This window comes from Uranotaenia lowii, chromosome 2 (genome assembly GCF_029784155.1).
Source record: "Uranotaenia lowii strain MFRU-FL chromosome 2, ASM2978415v1, whole genome shotgun sequence".
In the NCBI taxonomy this organism is placed as follows: Eukaryota; Metazoa; Arthropoda; class Insecta; order Diptera; family Culicidae; genus Uranotaenia; species Uranotaenia lowii.
The window spans coordinates 131675624-131695229 of NC_073692.1; the positions used below are offsets into that span (position 1 = coordinate 131675624).

At 31.7% G+C, this 19606-nt stretch overlaps 1 protein-coding gene across 1 annotated transcript in view; it reads left to right on the forward strand.

Annotated features, from left to right (window-relative positions):
• LOC129741863 (mediator of RNA polymerase II transcription subunit 14) overlaps positions 1-5398 on the forward strand; it is a 9360-nt gene extending 3962 nt beyond the window's left edge. The window contains exon 4 of the mRNA XM_055733673.1: positions 5298-5398. Within this exon, the coding sequence (XP_055589648.1) occupies positions 5298-5398 (101 nt within the window). The remainder of the gene's footprint in view (positions 1-5297) is intronic.
• Positions 5399-19606: the final 14208 nt, after the last annotated feature.

Sequence of the window (19606 nt, forward strand, 5' to 3'; positions counted from 1 at the left end):
CCTTTCGAAAGGATGTCTGTGATTGAGAAAGGGTGTGAAAACACGGGAACGAGGTAAAAATACGACTTGTCGCGCCAACGGTTGGAACGAGAATGTACTTGGCATGTTGCAAAATAATCACTGATAGAGTTTCGTAACACATTCCTCATATTGCATAAAAAATATATCCTAAAATTTATCCGCTATTGCCTTCAAACTTGCAAGAACTACCTACTAAATTTTGAACTGTGCGATGCAAAGGTGTATGAAACCCGCTTTGAGATGCCTAGAATCAGTACTGCTGGGTGAGAATGATCGTCAAGAATGTTCTTATTTGACTAGACATAGCCGATGCTTCCTCTGACTTCGATAACCGTTCAAGAAGTGCGGAAGCTTAATCCAAAAGATGTCAGCTATTTTCTGCGGCAGTAGTACTAGTAAAGTAAGTAAAGTAAAATTTTCGCAAGTTAAAAGTAACTCCAATTTCATTGATCAAGCAAGTCAAAAGTCGGGGTTCGATCCCCAAGCCCGACAGTTTTTTTTTCAATAAGCAATTTGATTACTTGAGTGACCATTCTGATGCGATATTTGTACAATGAAGGAAAGAGGCAATCGAGCAGCAGATTTAACAAATCTCGGCAAACCACAATTTGTTAAGTTTGGAATCCGGCGCGTGGTATCATGGCGGCATAATGTACGCAGCATAGTAAAGAATCAAGAGAAAGTGATATGAACTGACGCCTAGGGTAAAATTGAAATAGAGATAGAGTTTTTTTTTCTCATTTTAGCATTTTTTTGGATGCTGAATTTTTTAGGCCGCTGGAAGCTGAATAGAAGGATTTAGACTTATTTCGGAACTTGAAAGTATCAATAAGAACTTATATTTTGGTCTACATAGAACGTTCTTCAGATCAATCATGGTGCTGCGTAAGCTTTTTCGTACCTGTTAATGGGACTTCTAATTTTGAAATTAATTTTACGGTATTTTTCACGTAAACTAAGCTTTTATGCATCACATCGATTCTATGTGTGTCCTGAAGTAACTCCTTTACTTTTACGTAACTAGTGCATGAATCTCACGTAAACTCTACATGAATGCATTTTGGCATTTTTATTATTCAAGCGCGTGGTTGTAAATTCTAATTAGAAAAAGGAATTGTCATCAGGAATTGTGTGTTTTTTTAAGTTTTACAGCATTTCCTGAATCAACCCGCTGGCAAGAGCTCTGGAATCAAGGTTTAAACAGCAATTTAACAGTAGTGGTAGTGTGCCTTCTTGATGTCTATTCAAACCGTATGGAGCACATCTCTCAGATTTCCCCTTCGTTTCCCCTCGTTTTGACAGATTTAAGCTTTTTTCCTCAGATTTGAGCTTTCGTCTCCAAGGCAAAAAAAGCTTAAATCTGAGGAAAAAAAGCTTAAAAACGAGATTCACGACCACTTATTCAAAAGATGTTGGTCACACGATACATAGACAAAGCGTGTAACGTTGCCGCCGTCTGGGTGAAATACGACTGAGAGTCGCTCGTGTTCGTGTCGATACGACGTCCGCCCGTTTGGAGAATCCAGAGGTGAAAAGGGCATACGTTGAACAGCTAGAATCCCGAGGTTCGGAACTGCCGACGGACGGAACAGTCGAAGAACAGTGGTGTGTCAAGAATGCCTTTATCACGACGATCCATGGTACTCTGAGTAAAGTTTGTGGAAGAAGAAGGGAATGGATGTCGGATGAAACTTGGAGGATGGTCAATGATCGGAAAAAGGCGAAAGTCGGAATTGAGCAGGCATGTACCGGGTCAGCCAAAGCAGCCGCCCGCTTACGATATGCGGAGCTGGAAAAGATAGTTAAACGAGCTTGTAGACGAGACAAGAGAGCCTGGACAAACTCCCTAGCTGAAGAGGGAGAAAGAGCCGTCGCCAATGGAGATATCCGATTACTTTATGACATTTCTCGCTGCCTTAGTGGTGCAAAGACTGATGGAAGAATGCCGCTGAAAGACCGAGCAGGTCAGCTGCTGACAGATCGAACAGATCAGATCAAGCGTTGACTGAGCATTTTGAACAACTTTTCCGAGTCACAAATAGCGATGGCCAACAGAACCCGCAGCTCGAGCCGCCAACTGTAAGTCGCATTAATAGCGTCAACTCGGAAGCGCCCTCGCTGGCTGAAATAGAAGCGGCAATCAAAAACATGAAATCCAACAAAAAAATCTGCTGAAATGCAGAAAGCCGACCCTGCCCTGTCAGCACAAATATTGCACCGTCTTTTTGTTGACATCTAAGATAATTCAACATTCCCGGCCGACTGGATGCAGGGTATCCTCGTAAAGGTTCCGAAGAAAGGAGACCTGACAGAGTGCGGTAATTGGCGAGGCATAACGTTGATCTGTACAACCCTCAAAGTACTCTGCAAAGTGATCCTGAAAAGGATCCAGGAGAAAATCGACGCTACATTCCGACGTCAACAAGCTGGATTCCGATGTGGATGATCATGTGTGGACCACATCGCAACGCTATGAATCATACTGGAACAAATTAACGAATTCCTGGACGCTCTTCTGCTGGTGTTCGTTGATTTCGAAAAAGCATTCGACCGACTTTTATCAAAACATCTGGGTGGCTTTAAGGCGACGAGGAGTCCAAGAGAAACTAGTCCATCTCATCGAAGCACAGTACGAGGCATTTTCGTGCAAGGTCTTGCACGACGGTGTCTTGTCCAAACCAATCCCGGTAACTGCTGGAGTGAGACAAGGATGAATTGTATCACCGTTTCTTTTTTAATCGTAATGGATGAGATTCTGACTGGATCGATCTACTGTGCACCGAACCGAGGATTGCCGTGGAATCCTTCAACAATGGAGCAACCAAATGACCTTGACCTGGCTGACGATATTGTTTTGCTCGCCCAAACACCACCGGATTTGCAGAGCAAACTCGACGACCTCACCTCTGGACAGTTTGGTGGGTTCATATCATGTCCTTGTCATGCTCTGCGACGTAGTTCCACCTCCCCGTGGTGCAGAGTGGAAACGTGTCTGCAAGTCCGGCGTATTGCAGATGTACGGCCAAGAGAACTACACCAAACCCACTAGAGGCCGTCGACGGGTCCCGCCAAACCCGCGCGGAAGAAGTGGTGCACCCGGGTACTTTGGTACCAGTACTTGGGTGTGAGCGTGATGGTCCAACACGCTTTCGGGGGGTCATGACCCTGATATGCGGATGCGACCGGAGGGAGAGCGATCGCCAACTTGTTTTGCGCTTCGGTGGGTATAGACCCGTCTCGCAAAATGAGTAGATGCGCAAAGTGGTGGCCAATGGTGGGCCGATCACTTAGGGACGTGTTTACACGTCAGTGTCCGAGAGGCACGTTCTGCCGGAGGTGTCAGGGTTCGACACGCGTTTCGGGAAATGTTGCACCCGAACCGCGAGTGTGACCTGATGAGGGCGTTCTATAGCTCGATCTGCGCTTCGGGTGGTCAAGCGCCCGACTTGAAGATCGGGTAGTTGCGCTGAGTGGTGACTTAAGTCAACACTATTTGTGAGTTCGGAGGAGTCTGAGTCCTACACGTGGCCTAGGGGGCTTACCCCCCCTACCCGCGTGTTTGAACAGAGAAAGTGCCGTCGACAACTCGCTTTGTGTTTCTGGATCTTGGACTGGATTCACAAAGTTAGTAGTTGCGCTACGTGGGGACCTCATTCACACGATGAGATGTCGGGTCCTAACTCGTCAGAGGAGGGGTCGCGCATCGAGTTGTGTTAGAATGAGGCTATGCTATCAGAGGGTTCGGAAACGAGTATTGCCTTGGAGCGCACTAGCGCGAAATGACCTCCCACTATTGAAGCAAAGTGTGTCAAACAGTTCGAGGTGGGAACAAAGGTCAGTGGCCCCAGGTGGACTTTATGGCGTAGGGGGTACAGTGTTCCTTAGCATTGTATCATGAGTCGTCCAATTGCACCCATGGACCCAGAGTAGCAAACTGGGGGGACGCGGTGGCTCGCCGTGCCTTGGAATGCAATCCGTAAAATGGATTTACCACCTGGGTTAACAACTAATAAAAAAAATATCATGTCCTTGTTAGCTTCATACCACTTTAATGCATCCTTAGAGATATGGCACGAAGCGAAATCAAGCCAAAAGATTGTAAGATTGTTTTGACATTTAACGTTAAACGTATTGACATATAGTTTGCCACACCATAACCTTCTTTCCAAATTGTTCAGTGTAAATGACTTTCACTGGTGAAGGAACATCCTTACCCTTCGGTGACCATTTGTAGGTATCCTTGATCCTTGGACAAGCAATGTAAAGTCAGCAGGGCCAGGCTTTCTACCGCGACTCAGGGGATCTGCGAAAGTACACTGTTCTCCATACTTTCTCAAAGCGGTTTGAACACTCACACCTTCTTCCTTATCCAGTTTTTTGATTGAAATATCACTCGAAATATGCCATTTTTACACAATCCGTTTTCTTTGCTCAGGAGTAAGGCCACGCAATTTCAGATTTCTTCGCGAAAAACGACAAAAAATGACAACGCTTGCTTGCTTCACTTGGATGTTAACAACAGTACGCAGCCAAAATTTCGTTAAACACTACACGATTTTTGAAATGACGATTATTTCAAAGTGTATTTATAATTATCGGAAAACTGAATTGAATAAAAAAAATCCTATAAAAACGGCTTTAAAAATAAAAAATAAAAATCTTATCAAAAGTTCAAGAAGCTTTGTTAAGGTACTATTTTTGTGAGTCACCAAGTGAGAAATCAAATCGAAATGATAATGTTTATTTATGTCTGACTTCGTTCCGAAGTCCCTAAACCGATCCTGCAGTACATTTTGCAACACTGAATGCGTCACCGCGTCGCTGTCCATCGTCGATCAACCGTTTAGTGGCAGTAAGATGATCTTGATTCATGGGTCATTACTTATGTGGTTCAGTTGAGCCTATTTGCAAGTCGTTCCTAGCCAGGGAGAACAGTCCGTTTTTTACAGCTTCCAAGAACCATGGCAAATGGCGATACCTACCCTGAAAATTATTGTAGAGTGAGAACAAAATAAAGTGCCTCAATGTCGTCCGTGTGTCCGTGTGAGATCTGGTGAAACTTCGAGCAGCCGATTGTAGGTTAGGTTCTCGGGGGTAGCTATCATGTTTCTTTAAGTGTACACCTCAAGACAAGACTCGTCGGCAGACAAAGACACGTGTGTTTCACAATTTGAACCTTTTTTTTTGTCTATACTCTTAACTTACCTTCTTTCAAGTTGGTCTCTCAATCACGAGGCAATGACCAAGCACTATATTGCTGCACGGATCAATTCCAGTAACGGCCTTCCAGATCGTCGTCCATTCTGTGCATGCGGATTTGGTAGCGTGCAAGAAATTGAGATTGCTGGGCACCATCTGGTTTCCAGATGCCATTTAGTACAAGAAAGCCTGTGTGTCAGTGGCCTAGTGTCTGCTACTAAGCCAGTAGGTCAAAGAGCTGACATCTCGTATGGCTACCATTTCAACGAGAAGGAACGAAAAAGTTTTGTTTGACACGCCACTAATAGATGGGTTAAGCATTATTTTAAACTATCAGTGAGATTTTTATTTGGGAATTTCGCAAGCCTTTGCGATGGTGGAAAAACTCCAATTGCATAGCATTGTTTGCTAACAGTCATATCCTTGAAAAGAGATTTTGAGCGGATATATTTTGGATTAGGATAATTTGCTCTTTTAGGGCATACAATAAATTCCACATTAAGTTTCGAGTTACCGAGTACATGTTAAACTGTCAATGATTCTCTACATAGCAGACGATAAAACTTAAAAACATTTCAATTGAAAGCAAATTTATTGGTAGCCTTGATGTCGACTTAACTTTGCCTCAAGCCTTTTCGATCTACCCCCGAATCGAATGATTGAATAAATGAATTAGTGCATTTGCTTCTTAACACGCGTTTAAATTTAATCGTTATTTTACATGTAGGAGTCAAGTAGCATGAGCAACGGAATCAAGTTTACATCCACTTAACTGATGACATAAAAAAAAACAAAAACGTCAGATGTAGATACAAGTTGATGTTCATGTTGTTTTGATTTTTTTTTTCATTTTTCTGGCACAATATTTTTGCACTATGGAGATGATGTAAATAATCAATAATCTTCCTTACAGCATCTTGCTGATTTGAGGGAGACAAAAAAAAGCAGCTACACTACCATTAACGAATCGATCTTATAATTTGTTTCAACCAGCAAACAGAAAGTCCTTTTTCCCATTAAAACAAAATCACATTACTTTGGCCTACATTGATCACACATCACCTACATATGAAAACCTAATATTGCTGAATCAGAAATAGAACCACTTAATAACGCACCCCTGGCTGGCGGCCGGCAGCAGATCTAGAAAAATCGGCTAGAACCTAAAAAATCAACTCAATGATGAGATGTTGGGGGCAAAAAACTCTTGGATGTTAATCTGCGATAATAGAAATTTATTTCAATTTATATTTAAATCAATTAAAAGCCTGCATGAAAAATTTATTTATATATATTTAACTATAAACATAGTTGATTTAACAATGATTCTTATGCTGACTGTACGCAACTCAATAACTTCATTGTTCAGATTTTTGGAAATATGTATGCCAAAAATGACAAAAATGACAAAAATGACAAAAATGACAAAAATGACAAAAATGACAAAAATGACAAAAATGACAAAAATGACAAAAATGACAAAAATGACAAAAATGACAAAAATGACAAAAATGACAAAAATGACAAAAATGACAAAAATGACAAAAATGACAAAAATGAAAAAAATGAAAAAAATGACAAAAATGACAAAAATGACAAAAATGACAAAAATGACAAAAATGACAAAAATGACAAAATTGACAAAAATGACAAAAATGACAAAAATGACAAAAATGACAAAAATGACAAAAATGACAAAAATGACAAAAATGACAAAAATGACAAAAATGACAAAAATGACAAAAATGACAAAAATGACAAAAATGACAAAAATGACAAAAATGACAAAAATGACAAAAATGACAAAAATGACAAAAATGACAAAAATGACAAAAATGACAAAAATGACAAAAATGACAAAAATGACAAAAATGACAAAAATGACAAAAATGACAAAAATGACAAAAATGACAAAAATGACAAAAATGACAAAAATGACAAAAATGACAAAAATGACAAAAATGACAAAAATGACAAAAATGACAAAAATGACAAAAATGACAAAAATGACAAAAATGACAAAAATGACAAAAATGACAAAAATGACAAAAATGACAAAAATGACAAAAATGACAAAAATGACAAAAATGACAAAAATGACAAAAATGACAAAAATGACAAAAATGACAAAAATGACAAAAATGACAAAAATGACAAAAATGACAAAAATGACAAAAATGACAAAAATGCCAAAAATGCCAAAAATGACAAAAATGCCAAAAATGACAAAAATGACAAAAATGACAAAAATGACAAAAGTGACAAAAATGACAAAAATGACAGAAATGACAAAAATGACAAAAATGACAAAAATGACAAAAATGACAAAAATGACAAAAATGACAAAAATGACAAAAATGACAAAAATGACAAAAATGACAAAAATGACAAAAATGACAAAAATGACAAAAATGACAAAAATGACAAAAATGACAAAAATGACAAAAATGACAAAAATGACAAAAATGACAAAAATGACAAAAATGACAAAAATGACAAAAATGACAAAAATGACAAAAATGACAAAAATGACAAAAATGACAAAAATGACAAAAATGACAAAAATGACAAAAATGACAAAAATGACAAAAATGACAAAAATGACAAAAATGACAAAAATGACAAAAATGACAAAAATGACAAAAATGACAAAAATGACAAAAATTACAAAAATGACAAAAATGACAAAAATGACAAAAATGACAAAAATGACAAAAATGACAAAAATGACAAAAATGACAAAAATGACAAAAATGACAAAAATGACAAAAATGACAAAAATGACAAAAATGACAAAAATGACAAAAATGACAACAATGACAAAAATGACAAAAATGACAAAAATGACAAAAATGACAAAAATGACAAAAATGACAAAAATGACAAAAATGACAAAAATGACAAAAATGACAAAAATGACAAAAATGACAAAAATGACAAAAATGACAAAAATGACAAAAATGACAAAAATGACAAAAATGACAAAAATGACAAAAATGACAAAAATGACAAAAATGACAAAAATGACAAAAATGACAAAAATGACAAAAATGACAAAAATGACAAAAATGACAAAAATGACAAAAATGACAAAAATGACAAAAATGACAAAAATGACAAAAATGACAAAAATGACAAAAATGACAAAAATGACAAAAATGACAAAAATGACAAAAATGACAAAAATGACAAAAATGACAAAAATGACAAAAATGACAAAAATGACAAAAATGACAAAAATGACAAAAATGACAAAAATGACAAAAATGACAAAAATGACAAAAATGACAAAAATGACAAAAATGACAAAAATGACAAAAATGACAAAAATGACAAAAATGACAAAAATGACAAAAATGACAAAAATGACAAAAATGACAAAAATGACAAAAATGACAAAAATGACAAAAATGACAAAAATGACAAAAATGACAAAAAATGACAAAAATGACAAAAATGACAAAAATGACAAAAATGACAAAAATGACAAAAATGACAAAAATGACAAAAATGACAAAAATGACAAAAATGACAAAAATGACAAAAATGACAAAAATGACAAAAATGACAAAAATGACAAAAATGACAAAAATGACAAAAATGACAAAAATGACAAAAATGACAAAAATGACAAAAATGACAAAAATGACAAAAATGACAAAAATGACAAAAATGACAAAAATGACAAAAATGACAAAAATGACAAAAATGACAAAAATGACAAAAATGACAAAAATGACAAAAATGACAAAAATGACAAAAATGACAAAAATGACAAAAATGACAAAAATGACAAAAATGACAAAAGTGACAAAAATGACAAAAATGACAGAAATGACAAAAATGACAAAAATGACAAAAATGACAAAAATGACAAAAATGACAAAAATGACAAAAATGACAAAAATGACAAAAATGACAAAAATGACAAAAATGACAAAAATGACAAAAATGACAAAAATGACAAAAATGACAAAAATGACAAAAATGACAAAAATGACAAAAATGACAAAATGACAAAAATGACAAAAACGACAAAAATGACAAAATTGAAAAAAACAGAAGAAAAAAATCATCCAGTCACTCAGCCACTCAGTCAGTCTTTTTGCCCTTCTATACACGTGCTTCAAAGTTATAGTTTTCAGTTGCCCCATCGAATGCATTTTCTCGATCCTTATTAGCAACGCCACCAAGCGACAAGCGGCAATCGGAAAGACTTACGTTGAGGGATGAAAAGAATCAATTTGCTGCATCAGCAGCAGCACGACATACAAAATTTAAAAGAAGCAGCAGAAAAAACCTACCCAGAAGGCCAACAACCAGAATAGTTTACAAAAATCGTGCCCAAACAAAAAAGGGGCGCTCCATTTCAGCCAGCCTCTGTAAGATTTGGGCTAATTAATGTGGCTCCCTACTTGGTCAACGAGTGCAATGATTCGACGAGAACGCGATCGCCAGAGTCATATTTCTTATGGCGAGGTTCTGTTCTGAATCAGCAGATACGAGCTGGTACCCCGACCTAGGTCCTACTTGTGAAGTGAATGACACCTGGACGAGAGATGATTTGAGCTTTATGATTGAGGAAAAAGTGCTTAAAATTCCGAACGTTTTTTTTTGCTGTTGCTACTACTTTTTATGCTCTTTAGGTTAGCCTGGAATGGTGATCAAGGGCTTGGTGGTATTTTGATACGTGTTTTCTGTCATCTTTGCTAAAGTTTAGCACCTGGGTGCTGAAGAAGTCTTAATGACAATAAGAAAAATATCTACAGAATCAGCTTTTCTCAAAGAAGTATCTGATCTGGATGAAATTTTCCCGACCGACTTCTTTCCAGTTTCTCATCTGAAGTGCAAAATTATACCTAATTTATTTAATTGAAAAAAGAAAAAGGTAGGGGAGAGTGGGGTAACGTGGGCCATGGGGAAACGTGGGCCACTTCAAATATCTCAGCTGTGTGTTGAGATAAAAATCCCAATCCAACTGTCATCGTCGTTGCTTTGCGTAAGCATGTTTTTCTATATGTTGTTGACTTATGTACGTATCATATGCTTCTTTTATGAAACTAGCCTAGAAAAATGTACTTACATAATTAAACTAGCACCCGCAAAATTGCATCCGTGCGAGACCTCAAGTACATAACAAAAATATGCTCATACGCTTATGATCTTTGTTTTGTCATGTTCTTTCACGTGGAAAAGGAATTTTTGATGAAACATAAATAGGTCACACAAACGCAACCAATTTCCAAATCATTGCTTGTGGGGAATCGTGGGCCACATTTTGTGGGGTATCTTGGGCCACCTATATTTTGGTGTTTTTATACACATTCAGAACCTGAAATACGTTATTACTATTTGTAAAATTTCCTTATCCCAAATGGAGAATTATGAAAAATGTTTTGTCTATCTTTTCTAATGCGATAGAGACGAACATAAATCCTATATATGGAATTATGCAGAAACGTTCGCGAGCCAGGTTTTAGGATTTATTCGATCATACACAACTCTTTTTTTAGTTTCCTTATCTGAAATCCCTTTAAAATAACTAAATGTATTATGAAATTTCAGTTTTGGGTAAACTCATAAACTTTGCACGCTATCTAGTCAATTTAGATTTGGTGGCCCACGTTTCCCCACAGTTTTTCAAAATCCAAAATAAATAACTATTTTTAAAACAGTCAAAACTCGGGAAATTAATATATTTCAAAAATATCAAAAAATGCCTAATGATACCTCAAAAATGTAGAAAACCTTTCCATTTATTTTTTTCATTTTATCTTTTCTAATAAAGAAGTTATGAAACAAAGAAAAAAAGTGGCCCATGATACCCCACTCTCCCCTACATGTATAAAAAATCCCTTTAGGAAACACATTTCTATTTTCCCGGTCAAGAAAAGGGATCGAAATTTACGATTGCATTCAGTGAGCTGAGCTTCAAGATACACGTTGAGCGGCAAGTTTTATAAAGTTAAAAAAAATCTTAACACAAATCCGCATATTTTATATGATAAATGCATTTGAACCAGGAAAATGTCTTACGATTTTTTCCAAGCTCTCTTTCAACGGTACAAATTGATCAGAGCTCTGGAAATAAAACGCCGCCATGCGTATACAAACTCGGCGCCTTTTTTTAGCCTAACTAAAGGCGATTTAAAATCTCAGAGATGCACAGGGTTGTTCTTAAACTTTTCATTTTTGATCTGATAATTCTCGATTATTGGATTAATTCTGTTACGGTTAATTTAAAGGGGAATTTTTCGCTTATTAAAAAACATTCAATATATTTAACTATTTAACACCATTTCATTTTAATTAAAATAGTATTTCAACACCATTTCTTGTCTCCAGTCTCTAGTTCAAACAAATACATTGTTCTTAAAGAAAAATCTATGTTTAGCAAATTCCAATCTTAAAACTTCAAAAAATATGTTTTGTTGTTGAAAAACTCTACTGAAAACACAGGTCTACAAATATGCCGTTTGGCAGAGGGTCAAAAAATTTAAAAAAAACTAATTTGGACTAACTTTAGTACGCTGAATCCGAATACGTGTATGTTTAATTTTGTTTAATGTTTTAATGGAAAATTTACCTTTAAATATTTTAAAAATTAATTTTAAGAATTCTGATAAAAACTGTAGAATATTACTAAAATAATTTTAATATTTTGTTTTCAGTCTGCAAACTGTTAATCATCAAAATTTTCCCATCAATAAATAACTGGGTCACTGTATTTTCCACTTTTGGGAAGGCTCCGTTCATATATGCACGATAGTTAACGGAAGTTTTCGTCTGTCTAAGCAGATTAGAAAAATTAAAAATAAATTTTAAAGCTTTTAAATGGAAGCAAATACAAAATTAATAACCGTTTTCTCATGATGAATGGAGAAGGCATACAAGGGCAAAGAAGTGTCAATTTTTCAAAAAAAAAGTTTTATTACGTAGCTCAAAACTCTTAAATTACTAGTACATATTTGGTCAACAAACTCAATTTGAACACATTTATTATCTCAACAAAAATTATTTGAAGAAATTTGGCTCAAAAAAAATGAAAGTAACAGCTATTTGAGTTTGAAGGACTGACTTTATTTCGACCTTGGAAGTTTTCAATTATGCTAAATAAAAAAACCTGGTTCTCAATATTTTTTTCTAAAATCTTTGGAATTTCATTTGTTGAAGCATCGCATTTCTGGAACATTTGGAACAAAAAAACTTGAATTTTATACTGAATGAAGAAATTAAAAAAGAAGACGGAATTTTCATACGAGTTTGTTAGTTTATCGGCTACCATCAATTGAATTAATTCAATACCCATTTTATTTTAAATTAAAGCATTCGGTCACCAAAAAAAGAGTTAAAACTTAAAATGTGGTCTAAGATTCGAACTCAGGAAGTCATTTTTTTTAAAGTTTCTAAAGCTTAAACACGGTTACGGTTAATTTAATAGAAATTTTTCGCTTATTTAAAAACATCCGAAATATTTAACAACGTTTCGTTGTAACTAAAATCGTGTTTCAACACTATTCTTGTCTCCAGTCTCTAGTTCAATCAAATATACATATTGTTCTTAAAGCAAAATCCATGTTTAGAAAATTCCAATCTTTAAACTTTAAATGATATGTTTTGTTGTTGAAAAACTTTACTGAAAACACAGGTCTACAAAATTGCCGTTTGCAGAGGGTCTAAAAATTAAAAAACTGATTTAGACTTAAACTTAATAATAACTGAAATACGCTGAATCCGTTTAAGTTTGTTTTATTTTTTAATGGAAAATTTACTTTAAAATATTTTAAAAATTTATTTGAAGAATTTTGACATAATTTTATAAAATTTCTAAAAAAAGTTTAATATTTTGTTTCCTGTCATCAAACTGTTATTCTACAAAAATTTCCCATCAATAAATGAAATAAAATTTGAAAAAAAGGAATATTTAGAAGAAATTTGACCGAAAAGAAATCTTAATTACACTAGTTTACAAAATTTAAAAAAAATCGTGAACTCGATTAACTGACCAACATTTTTAATGTAAAATCGGGCGCTGAATTCAAAAATGAAATTCAAAAAAATCTCAGTAAAACCGTTTTTGAGCTTTGCTCCAAATATGAAATTTCGAAAAAATTAAAAAAGTTCTTGTACTTAGATTAAAATATCTCGGACGGCATAACAGTAATTTGAAATCCCTCTTTTGCATATTGAAGGTGATTAAGTTTTCTATCGATCATCTGAACACTGTTTTTGCGTTTGACCAACAGTATTGTTGATATAAGTGACTTTATGAGAAAAAAAATTATAAAAAACGCATTTTTTTAGAGAAAATTTTGTTTCAACGAATGTTTTTGACTCGATGGTAGCATTTAAAAAATCTGATTTTCTTTTGCGCTTGAATGTCAATTTAAAACAAAGATTTCAAGTGGTTATTTATCAAAATCGGTTGAAAATTGAAGAAGTTATGGCTACTGTACCATAACTGAAAATTTTGGAGTTTTTAATAATTTAACGAACCGCAGTACACTTATCATAGTATAGGAAGAATGAAACATGATAAATCTCACTCGCTCCAAGTCAAAATTATTTATTAGCTTACCAGAAGGTCACATGCCAAGTTTCAGGAAGATCTGACCATAGGAAGGGGTTGCTTAAGTCTCAAACGTGAATTAAATTTTGAGGTATTTTGTCCGGAAGTAACGAAAAATACTGGTTTTTCATCAATAACTTTTTTCGTCCCTAGCTGATTGTTTTTTATGGTTGATTTTCTTAAATCCTAAATTGAGACAAATATTTTACCCAAAGACTGTAACTCGATTGGATTTGAAACAGAAAAGTTATTGCGGTTCAAAGGCCGCAAATTTTGTCCAACATGCAATGAGTACTTTTAAAAATACAATCTTTGAACCGCAATAACTTTTCTGTTTCAAATCCAATCGAGTTACAGTCTTCAGGTGAAATATTTGTCTCAACTTAGGCTTTAAGAAAATCAACCATAAAAAACAATCAGCTAGGGATGAAAAAAGTAATTGATGAAAAACCAGTATTTTTCGTTCCTTCCGGGCAAAATACCTCAAAATTTAATTCACGTTTGAGACTTAAGCAACCCCTTCCTATGGTCAGATCTTCCTGAAACTTGGCATGTCCGAGATAGTTTAATCTAAGTACAAGAACTTTTTTAATTTTTTCAAAATTTTATATTTGGAGCGTAGCTCAAAAACGGTTCTACTGAGATTTTTTTGAATTTCATTTTCAAATTCAGCGTCCGATTTTACATTGGAAATGACCTTCAGTTTACTGAGTTCAAAAATGCTGTAAACTAGTGTTATTACACTTACATTTCAATACATAATTCAAAATGTTTCAAATCCTCAAAACAAATAGTTGAATAAATTACCACTTAAAGGTTCACACATTTTCCACTTTTTAGGCCATTGATTTTCCACTTTTTAGGCTGTTGATTCCGTTTATAAAAATAAAAACAAAAAATAAGAAAGAATTTTAAAGCTTCGAATTTGAAGAACTGACTTTATTTCAACCTTGGACTTTTCAGTGTCAAAAGCTTTAAAATTAAATACTCTAAAACGTCTTCCGATGATGCTAGATAAAAAAATGAATATTCAAATATTTTTTCTAAAATCTGAGGAATTTCATTCGTTGAAGCATTGCATCTCTGAAACTGGAACATTTGAAACAAAAAAAATGAATCCTATACTGAATGAACAAATTAAAAAAATTCTTAACAAGTTTGTTAGTTTATCGAGTACCGTCAATTGAATTGATTCAAACCCGAATAATTTTAAAATTTAAAGCACCCGGTTATCAAAACAAGGGTTTAAACTAAAAATGTGGTCTTAGATTTGAATTCAGGAAGTCTATTTTTTTTAAATTTTAAGTTTTTAAAAATTAAAAATGAATCATTCTGTTGTGTTGTGAATAACGCTTATAACTATTTAAATACCACCAGAAAAACGTTTTAACCATTTTCATTTTAAAACCTCAACCAAAAGTCTTAACTGCAAAACAAATTTCTTTTAAAACCTCTTATAAAAAACTTAAGTTCCTTTCAAAAAACTTAAATCAGAAAATATTTATCTACCAATATTATCAATATATAAAATGATTCTTCAATAAAAAAAATATAAAAATACATAGCTAAAGAAACTAACCACAAGAACTGAAATAATTATGGGTTTCTTTTTCATAAGGATTACTTTTGTTTAGTTCTGATTTAACTTTGGTTTTATTTTTCTCAATCTGAATAATAGTGATTGCATTTTATTTTCGTTTCAGTGATTTTTGTAATTTTTTTTAATAAATATTATTTCTGGATTTTTTGTCTTAAATTGCCATTAATTGTTATTTTTGGTCATTTTTGTCATTTTTGTCATTTTTGTTATTTTTGTCATTTTTGTCATTTTTGTCATTTTTGTCATTTTTTTCATTTTTGTCATTTTTGTCATTTTTGTCATTTTTGTCATTTTTGTCATTTTTGTCATTTTTGTCATTTTTGTCATTTTTGTCATTTTTGTCATTTTTGTCATTTTTGTCATTTTTGTCATTTTTGTCATTTTTGTCATTTTTGTCATTTTTGTCATTTTTGTCATTTTTGTCATTTTTGTCATTTTTGTCATTTTTGTCATTTTTGTCATTTTTGTCATTTTTGTCATTTTTGTCATTTTTGTCATTTTTGTCATTTTTGTCATTTTTGTCATTTTTGTCATTTTTGTCATTTTTGTCATTTTTGTCATTTTTGTCATTTTTGTCATTTTTGTCATTTTTGTCATTTTTGTCATTTTTGTCATTTTTGTCATTTTTGTAATTTTTTTAATTTTTGTAATTTTTGTCATTTTTGTCATTTTTGTGTTTATTGTGTTTTTTGTGTTTTTTGTCATTTTTGTCATTTTTGTCATTTTTGTCATTTATGTCATTTTTGTCATTTTTGTCATTTTTGTCATTTTTGTCATTTTTGTCATTTTTGTCATTTTTGTCATTTTTGTCATTTTTGTCATTTTTGTCATTTTTGTCATTTTTGTCATTTTTGTCATTTTTGTCATTTTTGTCATTTTTGTCTTTTTTGTCATTTTTGTCATTTTTGTCATTTTTGTCATTTTTGTCATTTTTGTCATTTTTGTCATTTTTGTCATTTTTGTCATTTTTGTCATTTTTGTCATTTTTGTCATTTTTGTCATTTTTGTCATTTTTGTCATTTTTGTCATTTTTGTCATTTTTGTCATTTTTGTCATTTTTGTCATTTTTGTCATTTTTGTCATTTTTGTCATTTTTGTCATTTTTGTCATTTTTGTCATTTTTGTCATTTTTGTCATTTTTGTCATTTTTGTCATTTTTGTCATTTTTGTCATTTTTGTCATTTTTGTCATTTTTGTCATTTTTGTCATTTTTGTCATTTTTGTCATTTTTGTCATTTTTGTCATTTTTGTAATTTTTTTAATTTTTGTAATTTTTGTCATTTTTGTGTTTTTTGTGTTTTTTGTCATTTTTGTCATTTTTGTCATTTTTGTCATTTTTGTCATTTTTGTCATTTTTGTCATTTTTGTCATTTTTGTCATTTTTGTCATTTTTGTCATTTTTGTCATTTTTGTCATTTTTGTCATTTTTGTCATTTTTGTCATTTTTGTCATTTTTGTCATTTTTGTCATTTTTGTCATTTTTGTCATTTTTGTCATTTTTGTCATTTTTGTCATTTTTGTCATTTTTGTCATTTTTGTCATTTTTGTCATTTTTGTCATTTTTGTCATTTTTGTCATTTTTGTCATTTTTGTAATTTTTTTAATTTTTGTAATTTTTGTAATTTTTGTCATTTATGTCATTTTTGTGTTTTTTGTGTTTTTTGTGTTTTTTGTGTTTTTTGTCATTTTTGTCATTTTTGTCATTTTTGTCATTTTTGTCATTTTTGTCATTTTTGTCATTTATGTCATTTTTGTCATTTTTGTCATTTTTGTCATTTTTGTCATTTTTGTCATTTTTGTCATTTTTGTCATTTTTGTCATTTTTGTCATTTTTGTCATTTTTGTCATTTTTGTCATTTTTGTCATTTTTGTCATTTTTGTCATTTTTGTCATTTTTGTCATTTTTGTCATTTTTGTCATTTTTGTCATTTTTGTCATTTTTGTCATTTTTGTCATTTTTGTCATTTTTGTCATTTTTGTCATTTTTGTCATTTTTGTCATTTTTGTCATTTTTGTCATTTTTGTCATTTTTGTCATTTTTGTCATTTTTGTCATTTTTGTCATTTTTGTCATTTTTGTCATTTTTGTCATTTTTGTCATTTTTGTCATTTTTGTCATTTTTGTCATTTTTGTCATTTTTGTCATTTTTGTCATTTTTGTCATTTTTGTCATTTTTGTCATTTTTGTCATTTTTGTCATTTTTGTCATTTTTGTCATTTTTGTCATTTTTGTCATTTTTGTCATTTTTGTCATTTTTGTCATTTTTGTCATTTTTGTCATTTTTGTCATTTTTGTCATTTTTGTCATTTTTGTCATTTTTGTCATTTTTGTCATTTTTGTCATTTTTGTCATTTTTGTCATTTTTGTCATTTTTGTCATTTTTGTCATTTTTGTCATTTTTGTCATTTTTGTAATTTTTGTATTTTTTGTAATTTTTGTAATTTTTGTCATTTTTGTCATTTTTGTCATTTATGTCATTTATGTCATTTTTGTGTTTTTTGTGTTTTTTGTCATTTTTGTCATTTTTGTCATTTTTGTCATTTTTGTCATTTTTGTCATTTTTGTCATTTTTGTCATTTTTGTCATTTTTGTCATTTTTATCATTTTTGTCATTTTTATCATTTTTGTCATTTTTGTCATTTTTGTCATTTTTGTCATTTTTGTCATTTTTGTCATTTTTGTCATTTTTGTCATTTTTGTCATTTTTGTCATTTTTGTCACTTTTGTCATTTTTGTCATTTTTGTCATTTTTGTCATTTTTGTCATTTTTGTCATTTTTGTCATTTTTGTCATTTTTGTCATTTTTGTCATTTTTGTCATTTTTGTCATTTTTGTCATTTTTGTCATTTTTGTCATTTTTGTCATTTTTGTCATTTTTGTCATTTTTGTCATTTTTGTCATTTTTGTCATTTTTGTCATTTTTGTCATTTTTGTCATTTTTGTCATTTTTGTCATTTTTGTCATTTTTGTCATTTTTGTCATTTTTGTCATTTTTGTCATTTTTGTCATTTTTGTCATTTTTGTCATTTTTGTCATTTTTGTCATTTTTGTCATTTTTGTCATTTTTGTCATTTTTGTCATTTTTGTCATTTTTGTCATTTTTGTCATTTTTGTCATTTTTGTCATTTTTGTCATTTTTGTCATTTTTGTCATTTTTGTCATTTTTGTCATTTTTGTCATTTTTGTCATTTTTGTCATTTTTGTCATTTTTGTCATTTTTGTCATTTTTGTCATTTTTGTCATTTTTGTCATTTTTGTCATTTTTGTCATTTTTGTCATTTTTGTCATTTTTGTCATTTTTGTCATTTTTGTCATTTTTGTCATTTTTGTCATTTTTGTCATTTTTGTCATTTTTGTCATTTTTGTCATTTTTGTCATTTTTGTCATTTTTGTCATTTTTGTCATTTTTGTCATTTTTGTCATTTTTGTAATTTTTTTAATTTTTGTAATTTTTGTCATTTTTGTGTTTTTTGTAATTTTTGTATTTTTTGTAATTTTTGTAATTTTTGTCATTTTTGTCATTTTTGTCATTTATGTCATTTATGTCATTTTTGTGTTTTTTGTGTTTTTTGTGTTTTTTGTCATTTTTGTCATTTTTGTCATTTTTGTCATTTTTGTCATTTTTGTCATTTTTGTCATTTTTGTCATTTTTGTCATTTTTGTCATTTTTGTCATTTTTGTCATTTTTGTCATTTTTGTCATTTTTGTCATTTTTGTCATTTTTGTCATTTTTGTCATTTTTGTCATTTTTGTCATTTTTGTCATTTTTGTCATTTTTGTCATTTTTGTCATTTTTGTCATTTTTGTCATTTTTGTCATTTTTGTCATTTTTGTCATTTTTGTCATTTTTGTCATTTTTGTCATTTTTGTAATTTTTGTATTTTTTGTAATTTTTGTAATTTTTGTCATTTTTGTCATTTTTGTCATTTATGTCATTTATGTCATTTTTGTGTTTTTTGTGTTTTTTGTGTTTTTTGTCATTTTTGTCATTTTTGTCATTTTTGTCATTTTTGTCATTTTTGTCATTTTTGTCATTTTTGTCATTTTTGTCATTTTTGTCATTTTTGTCATTTTTGTCATTTTTGTCATTTTTGTCATTTTTGTCATTTTTGTCATTTTTGTCATTTTTGTCATTTTTGTCATTTTTGTCATTTTTGTCATTTTTGTCATTTTTGTCACTTTTGTCATTTTTGTCATTTTTGTCATTTTTGTCATTT